This window comes from Lissotriton vulgaris, chromosome 10, assembly GCF_964263255.1.
Source record: "Lissotriton vulgaris chromosome 10, aLisVul1.2, whole genome shotgun sequence".
NCBI lineage: Eukaryota > Metazoa > Chordata > Amphibia > Caudata > Salamandridae > Lissotriton > Lissotriton vulgaris.
Window position 1 is genome coordinate 969,737,451 of NC_141698.1, and position 18,920 is coordinate 969,756,370.

Genomic DNA, 18,920 nt, shown 5'->3' on the forward strand with positions numbered 1-18,920 from the left:
AATGAGCCGGACCGGACTCTGTCCCAGGCGTTCAGCATGCAATATCCCAGCAGCCCCCCGGCTGCTCTTAACTGTGGAACAAGGTCTACATGATGTTCACCCGTGGATTCTAGTTGCAATGCATGCAGGGCCACAGGGTGCCAAACACTCTTCTTATGGAAGTGGAAGGCAGCAAGATGCATGGAAACTGTTCTCAGATTCAGAAATACGTTTGCATCCGGCAATGGACTTACTGAATGAATATTGAGAAACAACTTCCACTAGTAGTCAAACATCAGACAGCATATTATTGACATTATGAGAACCAACACTAAAAATCATGGTACCAAGCTTCCCTTGCTTATACTCCGGGCTGCCTAATATTTTGCTCAGCACGAATAACGTAGTCAGGTTATATCTCAGCAGGTCTTCGATTCCCTCTTTTTGTACAAAAAGAAGTTACGATGTCAGAAGAGAACATAATCAGGGGGACGACCGAGAAAAGAGTCTGCTCTGATTCACCTATGAGTTTACTGGTTCACTCCTAGACAAGACTTTCACAGGCTGTACCAGCGATTGTTACTCCATGCAAATGGTGGACAGTTTATCCGCCCCAGAGAGATCCCACATGATCAAAGCGGACAGCGGAGGGTTCCTCCAGCTGTTGCCTTCTTTAATCATGAACCCGAGCCTCAGAAGCTCCAGTGTAACAAACATGTCCAGCTCTAATGTCCTGCCCAAATGTTCTCCTCCTACACTTGCTTTCTGCCCTTCCGTGTATACCACCTCCCTAACCATGGTTTCAATGCCCCTCGCCTCTTCTTCACACTTCCTGTGTCTGTGCCCACTGGACCAATCTCTACAAAATTATCCGACACCAAATCCTCCTTCCATTGGCTGTTCTTCTTCCACTTATCCATCTGCTTACATTGGTTTTCTTACGACTGACTATACACAAAGGAATTGTTTTCACTGTAGAAATGCCCAAACTGAATAGAAAACGTGAATCTGTGTTTATGTACAAAATATTAAATTCAATAACGCAGCTACTGGCATCTGAATGTTAGAAAAGAGATCTCCATTACGAAATAAAAACAATGACAGATTTAAAAAAATTCCAATTTCCATATCAATTTTTATTGGTCACAGAACTAATTGTTGCTTCCAAAGTTTAACTTTCTGCCCAATATTAGGGACATTAAAATGCTAACCGTATTTTTAACTTCGCTTTTGACACAGTGTAAAGAAAGTGTCAGTAGTTAGTGGTGGTTCGTTACCAGAATTCCACAGCTTTGCCAAAACCATCAACAGGTGTCAGTTGCTCAAGAGTGCCTAAAGCCAAGACATCATTTGCTATATTTTTATTTGTTGGGTGGTACATAATTAAAAGATGCAAGGAAATGTTTCAAAGTGGTGGCATGTCTTAATGTTGGGATAATTACATTATCTTATTTTCTGCAGTGGAGAATGTATAACTGTGACACCGACTGTACTTGTGAAAAGTTGTCTAATTGTCAGACATATTGACGAATGTTGGTTGATCAACCCGTCAATGGTTCCATTATCTGCAGGTTTTAAGACTTTAAACAGTTTATACGGCTGTTCCTCTCTCCAGGTTCTGCTTGATCTCCGCAGTGTATTTGCCGTAGAAGCGCTCAGCTTTCTTGTTGAACTTGGCATTCCTCTCATTGATGTAGTCTATGTCTGAATCGTCATTGTAGGCTCGTCTTCGGCTGTACTTTTCACGTTTTTCAATCCTAAGGGGAAATGGAAATATGGTGGTTACATCCAAGAACAAACTGTGTCCTCTGCTAGCTGCTAACCAGGTGCCTATCAGAAAGCCTGGATCTCTATAATCTACACCATAACATGCCTTTGCCACAGGTGCCTGAACTTGAGAAGGCAAACCGTTACTTTGGCGCCTTGTAAATTGGGCAGCATCAATGCACATAGAACACCTTCTTCCATACATACATCATGCAAATACTCTCGGAAGGAAGTAAGGACGTACAGAGGGACCCTGCTCCATACCCCTTACCTGCCATTCAGAGGAAAGAAACATGCAGCATGATCACCTACAAGCCATGCAAGTTTCACTCTTTAGCAAGGGTTTCATCCCAGAATAAAGGTGTTCCTCACTTACAAATTGAATATTTTGGGGGCATTGATTACAATGTCTCGCAGTGATGATGACCTAGATTAGAAGCAGTTCATTCCAAAGCAGCTTTTCCAGACAGGCACCTCTGACAGATGCACAACATTCACATCCACGCTTTTCCCTCTCTGGAGCCCAAAAGTTTGTAGTGTTTGAAATGCACAGCCTGGAGCACGGCAAGTAGGAAATATGAGAAGGTTAAAAGAGGGGAGCAAACATTCACTTTAATATGCACTAGAAATTAAACATGCCAATGCTCTTCTACCTTTTATCAGTAAGAGGCTTTGCATATCACAGCAGATTTTTAGGTCGAGCACTCGAGACCTCCTGTATACACTTTAGTAAATACTTATATGTGTATGCACTTTGTGTGCTCTGGAGATCAGCCCTAGGACTTGTCTGCTTCTGCAAAAGCACTTTTTTTCTGTTCAATTGCCTCTATTTAACTGTGTTGATAGAAAACGACCAGGAGAGGCGGGTAAAATACCAAAATTGCTTTCTGCTGAGGGACTTTCTTTTTGAAAATTTTCTGGCAATTACCTCTATTTAACTTTCTTGATAGAAATCGACCAGCAGAGGTCAGTAAAATACCAGAATCAGTTTAGCATTCTCTAGGTTCCGGTCCATAGAAACTGTCTTCCAAGAACACCCGTAGACAATATTGTTTTCAAATCTTGGATTTTCAGTAATATGACCACCGAAGGGCCTGATTTTATATTAAAAACAGAGCTTTGGACTATACCATTTCCCGCTGAAAGGCAATAGTTCTCTCCATGTGTTCCCATACCTGGCGTGCCACGCAGTTTGGTGCTTATTTTCTCTCCATGTTAAAGAACAGTAGATGTTTCAGCACCCAGGCTAATGTGCTGCATAGCTAAATACATATACGGTCCCAAAGGAGAGACCGATTGCATTGCAAATGCTCGTTATTCTAGACAGTTATCGCGGACACTGGAATAGTTCTATTTGTGATGGATGCCCAAGAGCATACTTCAAAGTCGGAGAGTTTCATGCCACTGGATGCTTCATGCGGAACTGTCTGGGTTCACTGGGCCACCACATTTGTGAAATGACCGACTCATCTATTTTAACTCGGTTTGTTTACACTGCCTGCTTGGCCACCCATCAACCAGCCAGGCAGCAACAGTGCAAACTACTTCATTCTAAATAATTGTTTCCTTCAAGCGAACTCAGTCTCCCGAGTCGTCACCAGCACTCCGTGGTGGGAGACCCATGAAGGCAGCAGACCGAGGGAAAATATAATCTCTTCCCGACACAGCAGAGCCTGGGAACTGCAGCCGCTGTGCCAGGTCTGATCTCTCAGTCTAGGAATGCGGGTGGCATACTTTTAAAATAGTTCTTCTCATTCAGTGCCTATGAGAAAATTCTTCTCTGAACAGGACACAATGGCTTCGAAAATACTTCCTTGTATTGCAACGTGACGTTGAGAAACAAGTCTGCTGACAAACACACATATTCCAGCACTGCATACAATGGACTGCTTTCACTGGAGGGCTGGCGAGCTGATTCAAATAGTTTAAGCAGCAGAATTTCTTCCAAAGAAGGCAAACGAGAAGTACCTTGACCTTCCTTTTATAAACAGAATTTTCTGGTAAATGACGTGACTTCCACGGAGCTATTTTACACCTGATCAGCACGGGTGCGAGTTAGCTAAAGCGCAGCGGTACGTGTCAGCTGTGACGCAAATGCCAGTCGCAAGAGGTCGGATTACTGTGTGGGAAGCAGTGTATCTCAGTGTTTCAAGCAATTAGACTGTAAACTTCGCTAAAACTTTTGACATGTCACCTTGTGTAGTCTTGTAAACCGCAGCATCTCTTCTTTTATGGGTTCTGGCTGATAGGGTACCGCGACCTTGACATAGCTTTCCATATCCTATGCTAGGCTGCCAACCTCCCTCTCACATCCAAGATCTATTGCATCTCACTCCACTGTAGACCTTACTCCACTTCAGTCTTTCGTGAAGGCTTATTCTCGCCTCCGTATCCGACTCTCACTCCGCCTCACCCTTCCCCTTGATGCTTTTGCGTTTTCAGTTCAAGACAGAGCGCAGTTAATAGCTTCGCAAGGCAAAAAACAAAACAAAAAAAAACCCAGTAATTTACAGGGCCGAAATAATATCTCAGCAAGAGAAAAGGGTTGTCTAAACCAGCCTGATGATCAGCATTCCCACACTACAAGCAACCTGTCTTAAGTAAGCAGTGAGCTGATCAATCTTTATGACAGAGTGAAAGTGAAACAAAGAGGTGGCATTATTGTTCGATTCCGCTGATGCCTCACTGCAGTGGTGGGGACGTTGACGAATCCTGCCTCGGGCTACTGAATGACTGAATTACACAAGAACCGCTCTTAAAAGTCACTGTTTTAAGGCAGTACAATCAAATAGCTATTTACATCCACTGCTCCAGTATTTTAGGAAACTTGCATACGCATCTGGCAAACGCAAACCGTTCTGGCTAGTGATCTCACATCAGCAAGGATCAAAGACTAACAGAAGTCCTTACAATAATTCCTTTTCAAAACCAGCAGCACTACATTTTCATCTCGCTTAGGATCCACCAACTTACACAGTACAGTAGGAGGTCCTACCGCCCATCCTGACCTTTTTTTTTTTTACAAAAAAGGATACCTTTCTCAATTGTAATCCTAGTTCTCTTCCAGGGGTAAACTCATCAGTCATAACGACTGAATAGTCCTGCCCATGCCCAGGGACCCCGGAGCATATAAAAAATACAAAAATAAATGTATATTTAAAGAGTTAAAAGTGTGAAGTACCCTCAAACATACATAAATATGTATATACACATACATGCAGGCCAAAACACCATAAAAAACTAAAACATGCCAAAATTGCATTAAATAACTCATTTAAAATACACAGATCTAATAGCAATAACAATTCATACAGAGAAGCAGTGGTTTATTATTCGAACCTTTTAGAAGACACAATGTAAATGGTGGGTATTTAGTAAATATTAGTGGTATACTCAAAGAACATGGTGCACTTGGGTTTAACAACACCCTACTACTCAAGGTGCTTATTACAGTCTAGGTCCTGTGACCCCAACTGTATACAGTATTATTGAGATAGGCAATCCAAGCACTCAATATGTATTACATAACTGTAAGATCCAAACACAAAGAGTATTTAAAATAGGAACACTGTTTATTCAGCACATTCAATATTATCATATTCATTTGTACAATCCATCTTTACAGGTGTTCGCTTCAAAAAAACAGCCGACGTGTTTCGTCACCAACATGAATTTTTCAAGGCTTGCAGGTTTAGGATAAAGGTATGTTTTTTGTTTAAAGACGTATTTCTAGGGCTCCATAGAGAAAAGGAAATTAATGGTCGCCTCCAATCTCCCTATTAAATAAGGGAACTGTGTGAAGTTCCAATTTCTTCTTGAAAATAGCCAGAATATTTAGTTACTTCATGCTACAGGAATAAGGTAATCAATAAAAAGTGGAAGTAATTCAACATCAGAAAAACCCACAGCTGACCTTGAAGACCTGAATAACTATCTTCCTATCACAAACATTCCTACCCAGGCAAAACTCCTAAAGAAATGTGTTCATGAACAACTGCCTAAACACATTGAACAAGTCCAACTCCTCGACCTCTTCCAATCAGGGCTTCCGTGCTGGACACAGTACCGAGACGGCAATCACATATATATAGGACAATGCCCTCTCTTTGCTTGATCAAAATGAAGCCTGCCTAATAATACTACTCGATCTTTCTTCTGGTTTCGATACGAACAAACATTACAACCTACTTAACCTCCTTAGAGGTAGGATGGGGCTCTCAGGCACTGTCCTAAAATGGCTTGCCTCCTTTCTCAACAACAGAATGCAAAGAATCAAAACCAATCAAACCCTATCCGACCCCAGTCCCTGCACTCGGTGTCTCACAAGGGTCCTCACTCTCCCCCACGCTCTTCAACCTTTTCATTGAACCGCTAACTGTAATCCTCAAGGACTCCAACATCCAATATCGCATGTATGCGGATGATTCCCAACTGTACTTGAAATTATCCTCTCCTGAAGACATGCAGTCACTCAACCTAACCCTGCACAAAACCCTAAACTGGCTAACTTCCAACCACCTCAAACTAAATGCCCTTAAAACTGAATTCCTCCTAATTTCTCTGACTGCAATCCTCCACTGTGGGGCAATTCCTAACAAACCTCACCGCTCTCAACTGCACACCACACATCATTGATTCCACTAAATCACTGGGTGTGGTACTCGGCAAGAACCTAAACATGCAAGATCACATCAGAGCATCTACTAAAGGAGCAAACTTCCAATTAGGCATCCTTTGAAAACTTAAACCTTACCTACCACAAGAAGACTTCAAATCAGCGGTGCAAGCACTAGTCATCTCAAGACTCGAATACGACAGTGCCACTCTATGCGGTCTCCCAAAACTCAGTTTAGCCCCACTCAGAGCATCTCTTAACGCTGGGACTAGACATCACAGTTTCCAAGAAATCCAATCCCATCTCTCCTGACCTTAAAGTGCTCAACTGGCTCCCATTAGAGGCAAGGATCCAGTAAAAAATTGCCTTTATGACCCATAGAGCACTACACTTCAATACCCCTATCTACCTGACAAATAAGCTTGAGCTATCGGGTAGCGCCAGGCCCTCAAGGAGCTAAAGCACTCTGCTCCTCAAGCCAAAGAAATTCAAAAAACTGAAAACCTACAAACGTACTTTCTCTGGGACTGCCCCAAGAACATGGAACTCCCTACCTGTGAAATAAGACTAATTCCCTCAACTCTTGCCTTCAAAAGGGAAGTGAAAGCTCTATGAATGAACAATAACCTGAACTAGAAGCTTTGCTCCTCTATCGCCCTGCCTGTTTTTACCTGACTTTGTTACCACAATCTATCTTGTTGTAATTGCTAACTGGCCAATGTCACGGTCCAGTCCAATTTGTCACTGCTGTAACTGATGTATACTGACCTAAAGTGATCCCATAGAGTTCGATCTATGCCTCCCGCAACCCTTATGTAAAGTGCTCTGATACCCGCCTGGGTCATGTTCACGCTATACAAAACTTTAAATAAATAAAATCAGGTGCCACTACTAAAATAACGTAGACAGCATCCAAAAGGGTCTAATGGACGAGCATCCAAAAGTGCCTAAATCGCATTAGACGCTTCGAAGACCGTGCCGGACAGGAGCTTTTTAAGGACTCCTTCCGTCCATTAGGCACTTTTGGATGCTGTCTTCGTTAATTTAGAGTTTGGAGAGTAGACCCAAAACGTATGGCAACCTCCTGTGTGTGGTCTCGGACAGGTGAAGAAGGTCCGAGTACCACCATTGGCGAGGCCACTCCGGTGCAATAAGAATCATCCTGGCCATGGCTCTGTAGATCTTGTTGACGACCAGAGGAATGAGTGGTATTGGATAAAAAGCATAAAGTAATGTCTCTGACCAGCTGATAAAAAGTGCATTCCCTCTGGAGCCTAGTTGGGGATACCTGGATACGAAGACACAGCATATTGCATTTGTTGCATCCGCAAACAGTTTGATGTCTGGAACTCCCCATCGTTTGAAAATGTCCTGTGTTACTTCATCGTTTAACACCCAGTCGCGAGTTTCATAGAAGTTGCGACTGAGGGTGTCTAAATGGACATGGAGTGTGCCTGGGAGATGGATTACGCAAATGGTCTTCTGTCTCACCAGTAGCCACTTCCATACGGCTTGGGCCTCTTGCAATAAGGGCCTTGACCTGGCTCCCTCTGTTTGTACAGGTAATGTAGTCGTGGTATTGTTCGAGTGAATTAACAGGTAGCGCGCCTCGATAGAAGGGAATAATGACTTGAGAGCTAGATGTACGACCCTCAGTTCCAACATGTTCTCTTTACCCAGTACTGGCACTACATATCCAACAATCACTAACAATGTTTGGTTGTCTGCCATGGGTCTGAAACCTATTGTGGCATCATTCACATGCTTATTACTTTATTCTAACTTTTTAACATCCTGCACAGCAGGTACACTTCTTTACAACATAGTCTAATCACATTGGCAAAGCCAATAGGTCTGGCAAAACACTTATAAGGTCCCAAAGGCGATGCCTTTTGGCTATGCCAAGGCTTGTTGGGCAATGCAATAACCGCATCAGTACAGGTCCCACTTCCATCAGCACTGGACGGGGAGCTTCCCGACCACCAACTTTCTCCGCTAAACCACCCACAAAACAATGAGCGTTTGCTTCCCCCATTCCTGTTTCCCACTCCGGTGGAGAGAAATATCAAGGCACACCTGGACGAGTGGCACATAATAACAAAAGACAAATGTGTGCTCAATATTGAGAAGAATTGCTACTCAATCAGATTTAAGTCCCCTCTTCTGTCAGTTCCACCACTGTGTCCATCAACACGACTTGCTTCAAGTGGAGCTAGCTATTCTGGTGCAAAAAGAAGCCATTGAAAAAGTTCCCTTGTCCCAACGACAGCAGGAGATTTACTCCCCTACTTCTTGGTGTTAAAGAAGGGCCCAACCTGGGAGTACAGACCCATTCTTGACATAAGACTCTTGAACAAGTTCATCCGAAAGGAGAGGTTCAGGATGCTGGCTCTGCACCAAATCTTCTCCCAGCTCTATCAAGGGGACTGGATGTGTGTCAATGACCTGCAGGATGCACATTTCCATCTACCAATTTCCAGAAAACATTGGAAATTCGTACGGTTCCAGGTGGCATTAGAGCTCTTCCAATACAAGGTCCTACGTTTTGGACTCAAATCAGCACTCTGCACATTCTCAAAATGCATGGCAGTGGTAGCATCCTTTCCGCTGAAACAGAAGCTCTTTGTCTACCCATACCTAGACTACTGGTTGCTCAGTGCTTAGCACCTCATCTACTGCAGCAACATCAACAATCTTGCATTTGCGTGCTAAAACATTTGGGCCTTCACGTCAACTACAAAAAGCAGATCCTTAACCCAACCCAAAGGATTCACTACCTGGGTGTGACTATGAATACCGCAAATTAAAGAGTGTATCCTTAGGAGGTCGAGTCTATCCTCAGTCACCAAAAAGTGTTAAACTCTCCTCTGCATCCTTCATCCCACTGTGAAAACAGTCATTCTCTCTACTGGGATCCATGGTGTCCTGCATCTTCATTGTTTCCAATGCCAGGCTGCACATGCGGGTTCTCCAGCAGGCATTAGCGGATCATTAGACACAAATCTCGGACCGCTGGCAGGACAAAGTGACTCTCGCTCAGATCCCAAGGACTTCCTTTGTTGGTGGATGAAGCGTCCTCATTTGTTAAAAGGACCTTCCCAGCCAGACGCTTATCATGGACACGTCCCTCCAGGGCCGGAGAACTCGTGAGCTCTCTTCAAGGTCAGGGATTATGGTCAGAAGCGGAGAAGGGGTATTACAGTAACTGTTTTCCCTTCCCTGGATGGCCCCTTTAGAACACACTATCCCAGCCATTAGCTGGGATAGTGCGTCCTTTCGGCATCGAAATCGTCACCTATGCAGATGATACCCAACTGGTTGTTGCTTTCAACCACCCTGAGGGATCATCTAGCACTCTGGGCAGCTGCCTAGAAGCAGTAGCCGATTGGATGGCACTCTCTCATCTAAAGTTAAACGAGGACAAGACAGAACTGATGTTCCTGGGTAAGTCCCCGTCACCCAGAGCAGCTTTGGGTTGGTCGACCTGTATGGGCACTATACCGGTGCCTAAAGATCAGATTAAGAGTCTCGGAGTGTGGCTGGATAGCAGTCTTTGTTCCAATCATCAAGCTATCAAGCTCTCCGCCACCTGTTTCGGCCTGATGAGGTTGTTGAGAAAAATTCTGCCACTTCTCCCTTTTCAGGCCCATAGGATTATGGTGCAGGCTCTTATCTTGTCCCGTCTAGACTACGGGAATGCCCTGTACCTGGGTGCCCCATTGGCCACCATCAAAAACCTACAGGTGACTCAGAATTGCACAGCACGCTTACTTCTGGAGCTGCCTCTGAGACACTCGGGGTCAGCTGCTTTAAAAAAGCTCCACTGCCTGCCAATCCAGGCCAGGATTCAATTTTAGGCGATGTGCATAGCCCATGAAGCTATGTGGCACTCAGGCCCTGCTACGATTTGTTCCTTTATGACTCCTTACCATCCCTCCGGAAATCTGCGCTCTAGCACAGCTTTTCTTGCAGTCTCATGGAAAGTTCAACGAGCTAGATGGGGATGTCGCTACTTCTCATGGAATGCTGCCTCCTTTTGGAATTCTCTGCCCCCCACTATGAGCAGCGAATCTGATCTACAAAAGTTTTGTATAAACTTTTCAAAACTTTTTTTTTCACTAATCTGCACAGCCTGGTTGTTGTCTCTGCTCGCCCGGACTAAGCGCTACGAGGACTTAGGGTAGAAGTGCGCTATAGAAAACCGAATTTCTTTTCATTTCATTAATTTCATGTCCTGTGATGTGAGATGTTTGGGATGTAATATTCAGAGATGTTATTATTATGCTAATTGGTGGTTCTAAACCTTAGAAAAGCATACTTCTTTCTGGTCCTGCAGTCACGGAATGAAGTGCAGAAAGAGCAGTCTGCTGTTAACACGCAAGGGTCACTACTCAACAGGAACGAGGTAGTGAGGGATGGAGTTTGCGAGTGTGTAAGTTTGTTGTTGAGTGAGTAGTTCTGGATAGAATTGAGGGCGTGTGCATGAGTGAATGAGAGTGAAAGTCACAGTGAGTGGGCGTCAGTGATTGACCGCAAGTGATCTAAAAAGTGGACCCATCTGGAATTATCTGTCGGGGGGGCTATAATGAATTTGTATTGTATAGGTAAATAAATAAACATTTTTTACATTTGATCAATTGGCTACTACATGCAGCTCCTGTTGGATGAATGAACTGTGAGAAGTTGATATATGGGTTTTGAGAGTCGAGCATACAAGCAAAGAGTGGTGTGTGCAACATAGAATTCCCAAAGGGATCTATTTTTTGAGACTTTGTGTCAAGTGGAGTCCTGTCCCTTTGGCAGAGTATGACCCCTCTTGTTTGCTTTGGAAGTGTCTTAATGACGACAAGGCCCCCAAAGCTGAACATCTATGTTATGATGTCAGTGGAGTTTTCGACATCAACCTTCGTTGATGGGTTGTCGAAGTCAGCCGGTTAACTGGTAGAGAAGTTCTCGATGCCGACCCAAGTCTGCTCTTCATCGCTGACTTATTTATTGCCAACTACGAAGACAATCTTTAGACTTCAGCAACTGATGTCCAAGTAAGCGGTCTCGACGTCGACATTTTAGTCGACAGAGCTGGTATAGAATGCCTCGATGGCGATTCTCCCTCAACTTTTTTGCATCCTGCAGAGGCCTTTCCGACGTCAAAATGACATGGATGGTGAGAACACAGGTATCTATCTTGACGTGAATCTCCTTTCAGTCAACGGCGAATCAGAGCAATGTTTTCTCTTTTTCTTTCTGCCCCGGTGCACAGACCTCACATGAGAGATAAGGGCTCTTTGAAAGGCTGCTGAGAACCTTTAAGGCCACTTGTACATCTCACCTTTCCTCGCTCCTGTATGGCATGGTTTGATTCTTCCCATCAGACAGGGTCCTTCGGGAAATATGTTGGCAGTAATAACATTTGTCTGGCAGATGACAAGATGACATTCACACAATGCAGACAGAGTGGGGATCGGATTTCTCCACTTTTTTCCACACAGGACATTTGTTGTATAAGGCTGCCATTTCGGACTAAAAATTATAGCAAAATAGTCAGAAAACAGGTTAGAAGTACAGATTGCACTTAGAAACACTGAATGAAGGTTATAAAACCGACTTCTATATAACAATTCTTGTCAGAAATGTACAAACTGATGAGCTCAATTCTCCAGGATCCTCAAAGAAGGAGCCAGAAAAAGAACTGACCTAACTGTCACCTGTGAGGCATGATGGCAGCATGGAGGTCTTGGAGGTCTTAAAGGCATGGCACCAGTTTATTCTGTTGTGGTCTATCTTTGCAACATATGAGCTAGCATGCCTTCTATTACTGTGCTTTTTCTCTGAAAATAAAGGCTTTGTTTAAAAAGTGGAACTGGGCATGTTCTATATTACAGAAATGCTATTAAATATATGTTGTTTTTTTAAATAAAAAATTCAATACAATTTTGGCATTTTTGCCTTTTTTGGTGTTTTAGGCTGCATGTATGTCTGTATACAAATATATGTATTTTTGAGGATACTTGTACTTTTTACATGCATATATGTATTTTCTATATGCTACGGGGTCCCCACACTTGGGCGGGACTATTAAGTGCTCATGGCTATTGATGAGTATCTCCGGGAAGAGAACTGCTGTTGCCCCTCTGAGTGGTTGGATCTCTAAAGGAAAACCAGGTTTCTATGGGTGAATGCTAATAGACATCTTTTGGCTGGCTCGAATATCTACTATACATCTCCATCTCATAAACCACCACACACCCTGGAGGAATAATATCTTCAACCTTTGTTACTGACCTAAAATGTTTTCACCCAGGTACAAATTCAATTAAAGCTAGTTTCACTTTTACAACTAATCAGGCCAATCTTACTAAGTTATAGGTTTCATGGATTTATTTCACTATTCTAAGACGCTTTCAACTCTTGCACACTTTACACACAACCAAGCATTGAGCTCAGGATGGGGCTTATAGAATAACCCCATGTCAACATCTTAGAACAAGGACCACAGCTGCGAAGCATAAGCAGATCAGAGAAAATATATACACTCAGGGTATAATATAACATGAGAAAGGATGCTGTACTATGGATAAACCCTTACAGGGGCTCAACAAGATGCACTCCGAGAAACTTCTCAAAGCCGTAGCAAACTTGAATGACCTAGACCCAATCCACAGAAACAGAATATTGGGCAGCATTGGTCTAAGAAGCAGAACCCCCAAATATGCCCTCTAGATAGAAACAGCAAGAATCCAAGGGCCCTTCCTAATTTGCACTAAACAGGTGAAACGTGAAGTCAAACGTATGGTAACAAAGAACTTATCTATCTTTTAAACACTGATGGCTATAAACTCTAGAGCCTGTCGCCAAATCCATTAATTCATTTGCACTGCTTTGTTTGGTTTTAGCTTGTTGAATCCTTGTTGGCAATATGAGGACTTTGGTTGGCAGTGTATGGACTTTTATTAATGGTTAAGGATTTCTAGATTATGATCTTTTGAGACACCTTTTGATTGTGTGACTTTTTGGATAAACAATTATGTTTAATTGACATACATGGTTTAGAGCTATTGTTTACGTATTGTTTGGGTACTAATTTGAAGTCAGGAATTAAGATCAAGCAAGAGATCAATTCTAGGTCTCTTCTGATGAGAAGGTTTCAATGGTGGCTTGACTAGGAGGGCCTACGTATAGGTCTAGGCAACAAACACAAACAGGCCGAATTACAGAAATGGAAGCCTAATTCAATGCAGTCAAGTGAAAAAACATGCCACACCAAGGGCCGTATTATGCATTTTCATTGTTTGCGCCAGGCTCACCGATTAAAAGGTGAGCCTGGTGCAAACAATGAAAGTGCGCCCTATTAAGCTAAGTGTGTTGACCTGGGGCTTGCGCATTCATGTGAAAACACAGAGAGGCTGCTTCCAGACGATCTGTGTTTTCACAGTGAAGGCGGCACCCGCCTGCACTTTTACAGGGGATTAGAGATCCCCTTGCAGGCGGGTGCAGTCAACTGCAAGGGGATGTCAGGGGGTTCACAGGACCCTCTTTCCCCCTGCAGAGAGCTGCTCTCAGGGGGCGCAATCAGTGTGCCACCTTTTTATGTAGCGCTTTGAGTGTGCCTTCTGAGAGAGGCTTTTCCTCTGCACATGCATCGGTAATAAGGCGTGTGCACAGAGGCAAAGGAATTCCCTCATCTGCATAGGGCACGCCCCCATGCAAATGAGAAAACGCCCCCTGAAGGTAGCGCTGGCACTTTAGCACTATTTATATCTGTATTAGTGAAGGGGACGCACAAGCGTCTGCGCCCCCTTCTGTAAGACCAAAGAGCCTTGGGGGCACGCAAAGCTGGTGCAAACGCCCGTTGCACACCCGGGGCACTTACTGTAATACAGCCCCAGGAGTAAAGCTTCAGGGAAAAATACAAATTGTGGCATTGAAGTCCATTAGAATGTAAAAGATATAATTACTCATATGGCATTAAAGATACATTTGTCGAACTTGCTTCATAACATGGCCAGGCGTTGCTAAAAAAAAAACCGCTTCATTGACTTTATTCCACCATTCATTAAAGTTATGCCTATAGATATTTTTCAAGCTTTTTGCAATTAGACGGCATGCTATAGTAGCTGAATAAAAAAACAACTTTTTGGGTTGGGTGGCCACAAAACGTTGATAGATTGATCAGAAAGAGCAGTAGTCTTGTACCTACTGCATAGTGCCTCAAAAACCTCGGCCCAGACATAAGTTAGCAAAGACGACCATTTGAACTCATGGGGCAAGAGCAAAGGGAAAACTAGGACACTTTTGAGGCGCTGCCTTGCATCAATTTACGATTTTAACAAGGGTTAGATAGAATCAAATAAAGCAGGATAACGTTGGATATTTAAATATGGGGAGGTATATTTTATATGCATGGTTTTGATAAAGTCAGAATATGGACATCAATGTTAAGAATTGTCAAAGAAGTCCACTTTGTTGCCGATGTTGTCAGCTGTAAAGACCACCTTTTCAAGAATCCGATATAAAGCATTTAGAAGGATGAAATATCTGCAGCCAATAATAACCCGTTGCAGAGAAGGAAAATCCTGAAAAAATGGGCGTTACTGCCAAGTGACTGCCAAGTGACAGAAAGCGTCTGTTATTTCCTTTAAGGCTGCCAACCATAATGTTTAGGTTTTTTTTTATTAGAACAGTTGAGAGTAGCATTTGTAAAAAATAAATAAAACAATTTTCTTAAATTACTATTAAGAGAAAGTTTGCCATTTTGAAAAATAGCATGCATGTCAGGATTGTCCCATTGTTTAGCTGTGATGTGCAGTGCAGGCATCTTAAGAAATGTTATGATCTCAGGCCAAACCAGAATGAACGTAGCTAAGGTCTTGAGTTTAATCTTCTTGAAATACTTTGATTTGTTACATTTTGACAGTGTCCCTCAGGAGTAATTGCATAAAAGATGTATACAAAAGAGCTTTGCTGCACCGAGTGTACAGCCAATTGAGTTAGCTGACTGCCTAGGGCAACCCTTACAGCATCTAATTGGGGAGTGTCCAACCTCCTCTTTCTAATGGCAGCTGAAAAGATTTGTTGGCTTGTTTCAGTTGCTTATGGTTCCAAGAACATCTTATGACAGCATAATTTAGTTTCTTTTAGAAAGGAGCTGGAAGAACTAGGGGAGTAAATTAAATAGATCGAAGAATTTAGGTAAGATAACCATCTTAATTAGGTTCATGCATTCCACAAGATAAATTAGAAGGATTCTCTATGGCTGTAGTTGGAGTCAGCATGTCTTCAGAGTTTCATTAAAAAACAACTTCTAAACTGCAAGCGAGAAACCCTCCAAGATATCGTGCAATTGAGACAATTCTATAGTCATGTGACAGCATACCCAATATGCACAGAATATTAGAGTATATTTAACTTGCATCTCGACAGAGTGCAGATTTGTAATGCGAACTGGTTGATCGTACCTAAGGATTTGTCAAGTAGCAGTACATACATAGGTATGCATGCATAAGCAGTAGTGCAGATCAATCACCAAAGGACAAATTATCAAAGGTTTTTAGTTGCTCAGCTGGATCACAACAGCTCAATATAAAAGAAAGAAAGAGACGACGGGGGTGGGGGGAACAGTGCCACGTTCACTGCTGGACAGACTTGGGTACGGATATGATGCTGTTCATACACGTAATGCCTAGAGATTTGCGTGTAACAGCAGGAAAACGTAAACGGACAATGGTTGGCCCAGTGTGACACCACCTGCCACATAAACTGCCATGAGACCTCGAGACCAAAAGGAGTGTTGAGTAAGATCACAGCAGTAGGTTTATGAAGAGTTTTGGCCTGATCAACAAGGTTCAAGGAAAGATGGAAAGATTTCATATGGAACGTTGTATCTCTACTGGGAATAAATCCCTGTTTTTAATAAGAGGTGACACACTAGGACTCCAGCTAGACATGTTGCTATGATTTTTTGACATATTTCTGAATCTGCCTTAGAAATAGATGGGAACGATTTTCAGCCCAATTGTGACCTATGCTTCTTGAAGTCGAAAGGATTTGTTAAGCGCACGTTGACCAGGCGGTTTCTTGGCGCTGAGGACAAGTGTAAAAGGTTTGCTGCTCACTCAGCGAAGGCTTGTGAAAACAGCCAGGTCTTCAGCCGTTTGCGTAACTCCATGTAATGGGCCGTTGTTCTAATAGAAAGAGGTAAAGAATTCCAAAAGGAAGGGCCCAGATAAGAGAAGCTCAGGCCACCATGTTTCTTCCTTTGTTATGTTATGTTATATGGATTTGTAAAGCGCACGTATACCCGGAGGTGACTTGGCGCTGAACTAAGTTTTGACTTTTGAACTAAGTAACAAGGAAAACGCTACAGTGCAGGCATCATGCGCAAACAAAGCTTCTCAAGAAGACCGCTCTGGTGGGAGCATATGTGTACAGCTCCCTGTTTTCCTTTGTCACTTATTTTTACAAATAAATACAGACAGGAAAATAAATGGTATTCTGTGTATTTATTTTCAACTGTGGTTAAAACGGAACTTAGGTTGTTTTTTACAGTGACTCAAACTGCGGTCAGTAAGGCCTGCCAGGCGAACAGCTGTTCGGATTGAAAGCTAAGGGCGTTTAAAAAAACAGAGAAAGCCATCTCAATAAGTAGGGATGTACAGGAGCAGATATTCACCAAGTTGATCCTAAAATGTGCACGCTTTCATATAAGTGTATTGATTTATCATCTGTATATACTGGTTAAATAAAAGTGGAAACATACTAGTTTCATCTTCCAAAGTAAATATAAAAATTTGCAAGAAGTAAATATGGATAAATACAGACAGAAATGTCCAAAAATAAATATTAGAAAACTGGGAGCCCTACATATACATGACGAATAATCAAGTCACGGTATCAAATTAAATGCGGACTCTAAATTATCCATCTAAGTGTGATAAGGGGTTTGAGAGATATGGACGGCCTCATCCATATGCGAAAGCTTTGTCTTAATTTAATACTGCCAAGAAGCATTAAGGCGTATATACGTGCAGAGTGAAGGTGAGGGTAGCAGCCCTCAACACATCCAAACACCACGCCCCCCGGGATCAATGGGCAGCCTTTAGTTGAAGCGTGGTTCCACAGTGAGGACTGATGAGAAAAGGCATGAGGGAAGCTCAAGTGAAACTTGAGGAAGTTTTTCAAAGAAACCATGGTGAATATATGGAACACTTTCTGCAGGGATGGGTCCCGGTGACATCAAGCTATTTAGACACCTGCACAAACATATGTAAACAAACAAAAAGGTTTTCGCAAGAACGCATTGAGATGAGTAAAGTGCCCCCCGCTATGTTGCTAATCTAAGCCCACGAATTGCTCATGGTACTAGGAAAGCGGTGCTGTCGAAGCTAAAATGAACGATGAGCAGAAACAATGGAAACGTGGCTTGGGCTGTGATCTAAACCAAGGCCGCACAAAGCTTGAACAGGCGAATGTGCACAAATAAAAGGAAAAGACACTGATCTAAGGAATGAGGTCAGGTGTATACCTGCCAAGAGAAGGGGGGGGGGGGGGGGGGAGACAACTCCAGCAGCACTGGACAGGCGTGTGTAATAGATCGAGGGAATGAACGAAAAGGCATCAAATGCATTCAAACCACAGGAGCAGATTTTAGAGGAAGCGAGTACCAACGCACTGCTAATAATGGGGAATGTCCAGTACATAGTACGGTATGCAGAGAATGTGGGAATATAGCTCGCAACTCTTACATGTAAAAATATATAGGTATTTTGTAAATATGGTACTGGAAATTGGAATATTAAGGCAGGAGGGGTAACCATTACCAAACTATTATATGTATTCTAACTAGGCCACTACGCCGTTCTTAGCAAATCTCTGTGCAATCCCTTATGTATACCACCGCCAGCTGTGCCTATTAAGTTCAAGCAGTACCAACAATTTTAAAATTAAAGATCACATCAAAAATTTCAATACTAACTTAGAATAAAAGTAGAGGGAATTGTAATAAACAAAAACACACCAAGATCATTCAAATTAGATGAAGGGAACCAGAGATATGTTTTTTTTGTAAAGTTTCAATGAAAAAAGCACCTGAAAAAAGTAAAGTGCCACTGAAAAACCAACAATTTGTGGTTAAGAGTCCTAAGTGCGAATTCTGAATGATTGCAATGGAGCGGCGGTTGGATACGCCAAGTTGTGGTACTGACTAAAGTTTTTACCTTCCGACAGTCTCTGAAATGGGAGGTAAATTCCTTCAGCAGCACAGCACCAAAAGCTGTGGCTGGATAGGATACTCTATGTCTGGTACATCATCATCATCATCAATCTCCCACTTAAGCTATTGACTTAGGCACAAACAACTCCAAGCGAGATAAAGCTAGAATTTATTGCTGCAGAGGTCCACTGGCAGGTTGATAGATTTGCCACCTCTCCCCAGTGCACAGTTTTAACATTAGGCATATTCACTTTTTTGGTGCTCAAAAACCTCCTGGGGGTCAAGGCATTAAGGGAAAATGCTACTTACCCAGTATGCATCTGTTATTATTAATAATAATAATAATACAGC

At 42.7% G+C, this 18,920-nt stretch overlaps 1 protein-coding gene across 1 annotated transcript in view; it reads right to left on the minus strand.

The window, feature by feature from the left end:
* Positions 1–1,105: 1,105 nt before the first annotated feature.
* LOC147689078 (pre-mRNA-splicing factor SYF2-like) overlaps positions 1,106–18,920 on the minus strand; it is a 219,706-nt gene continuing 201,891 nt past the window's right edge. The window contains exon 7 of the mRNA XM_086941968.1: positions 1,106–1,736. Coding sequence (XP_086798094.1) covers positions 1,571–1,736 — 166 coding nt within the window. The 3' untranslated portion in view covers positions 1,106–1,570. The remainder of the gene's footprint in view (positions 1,737–18,920) is intronic.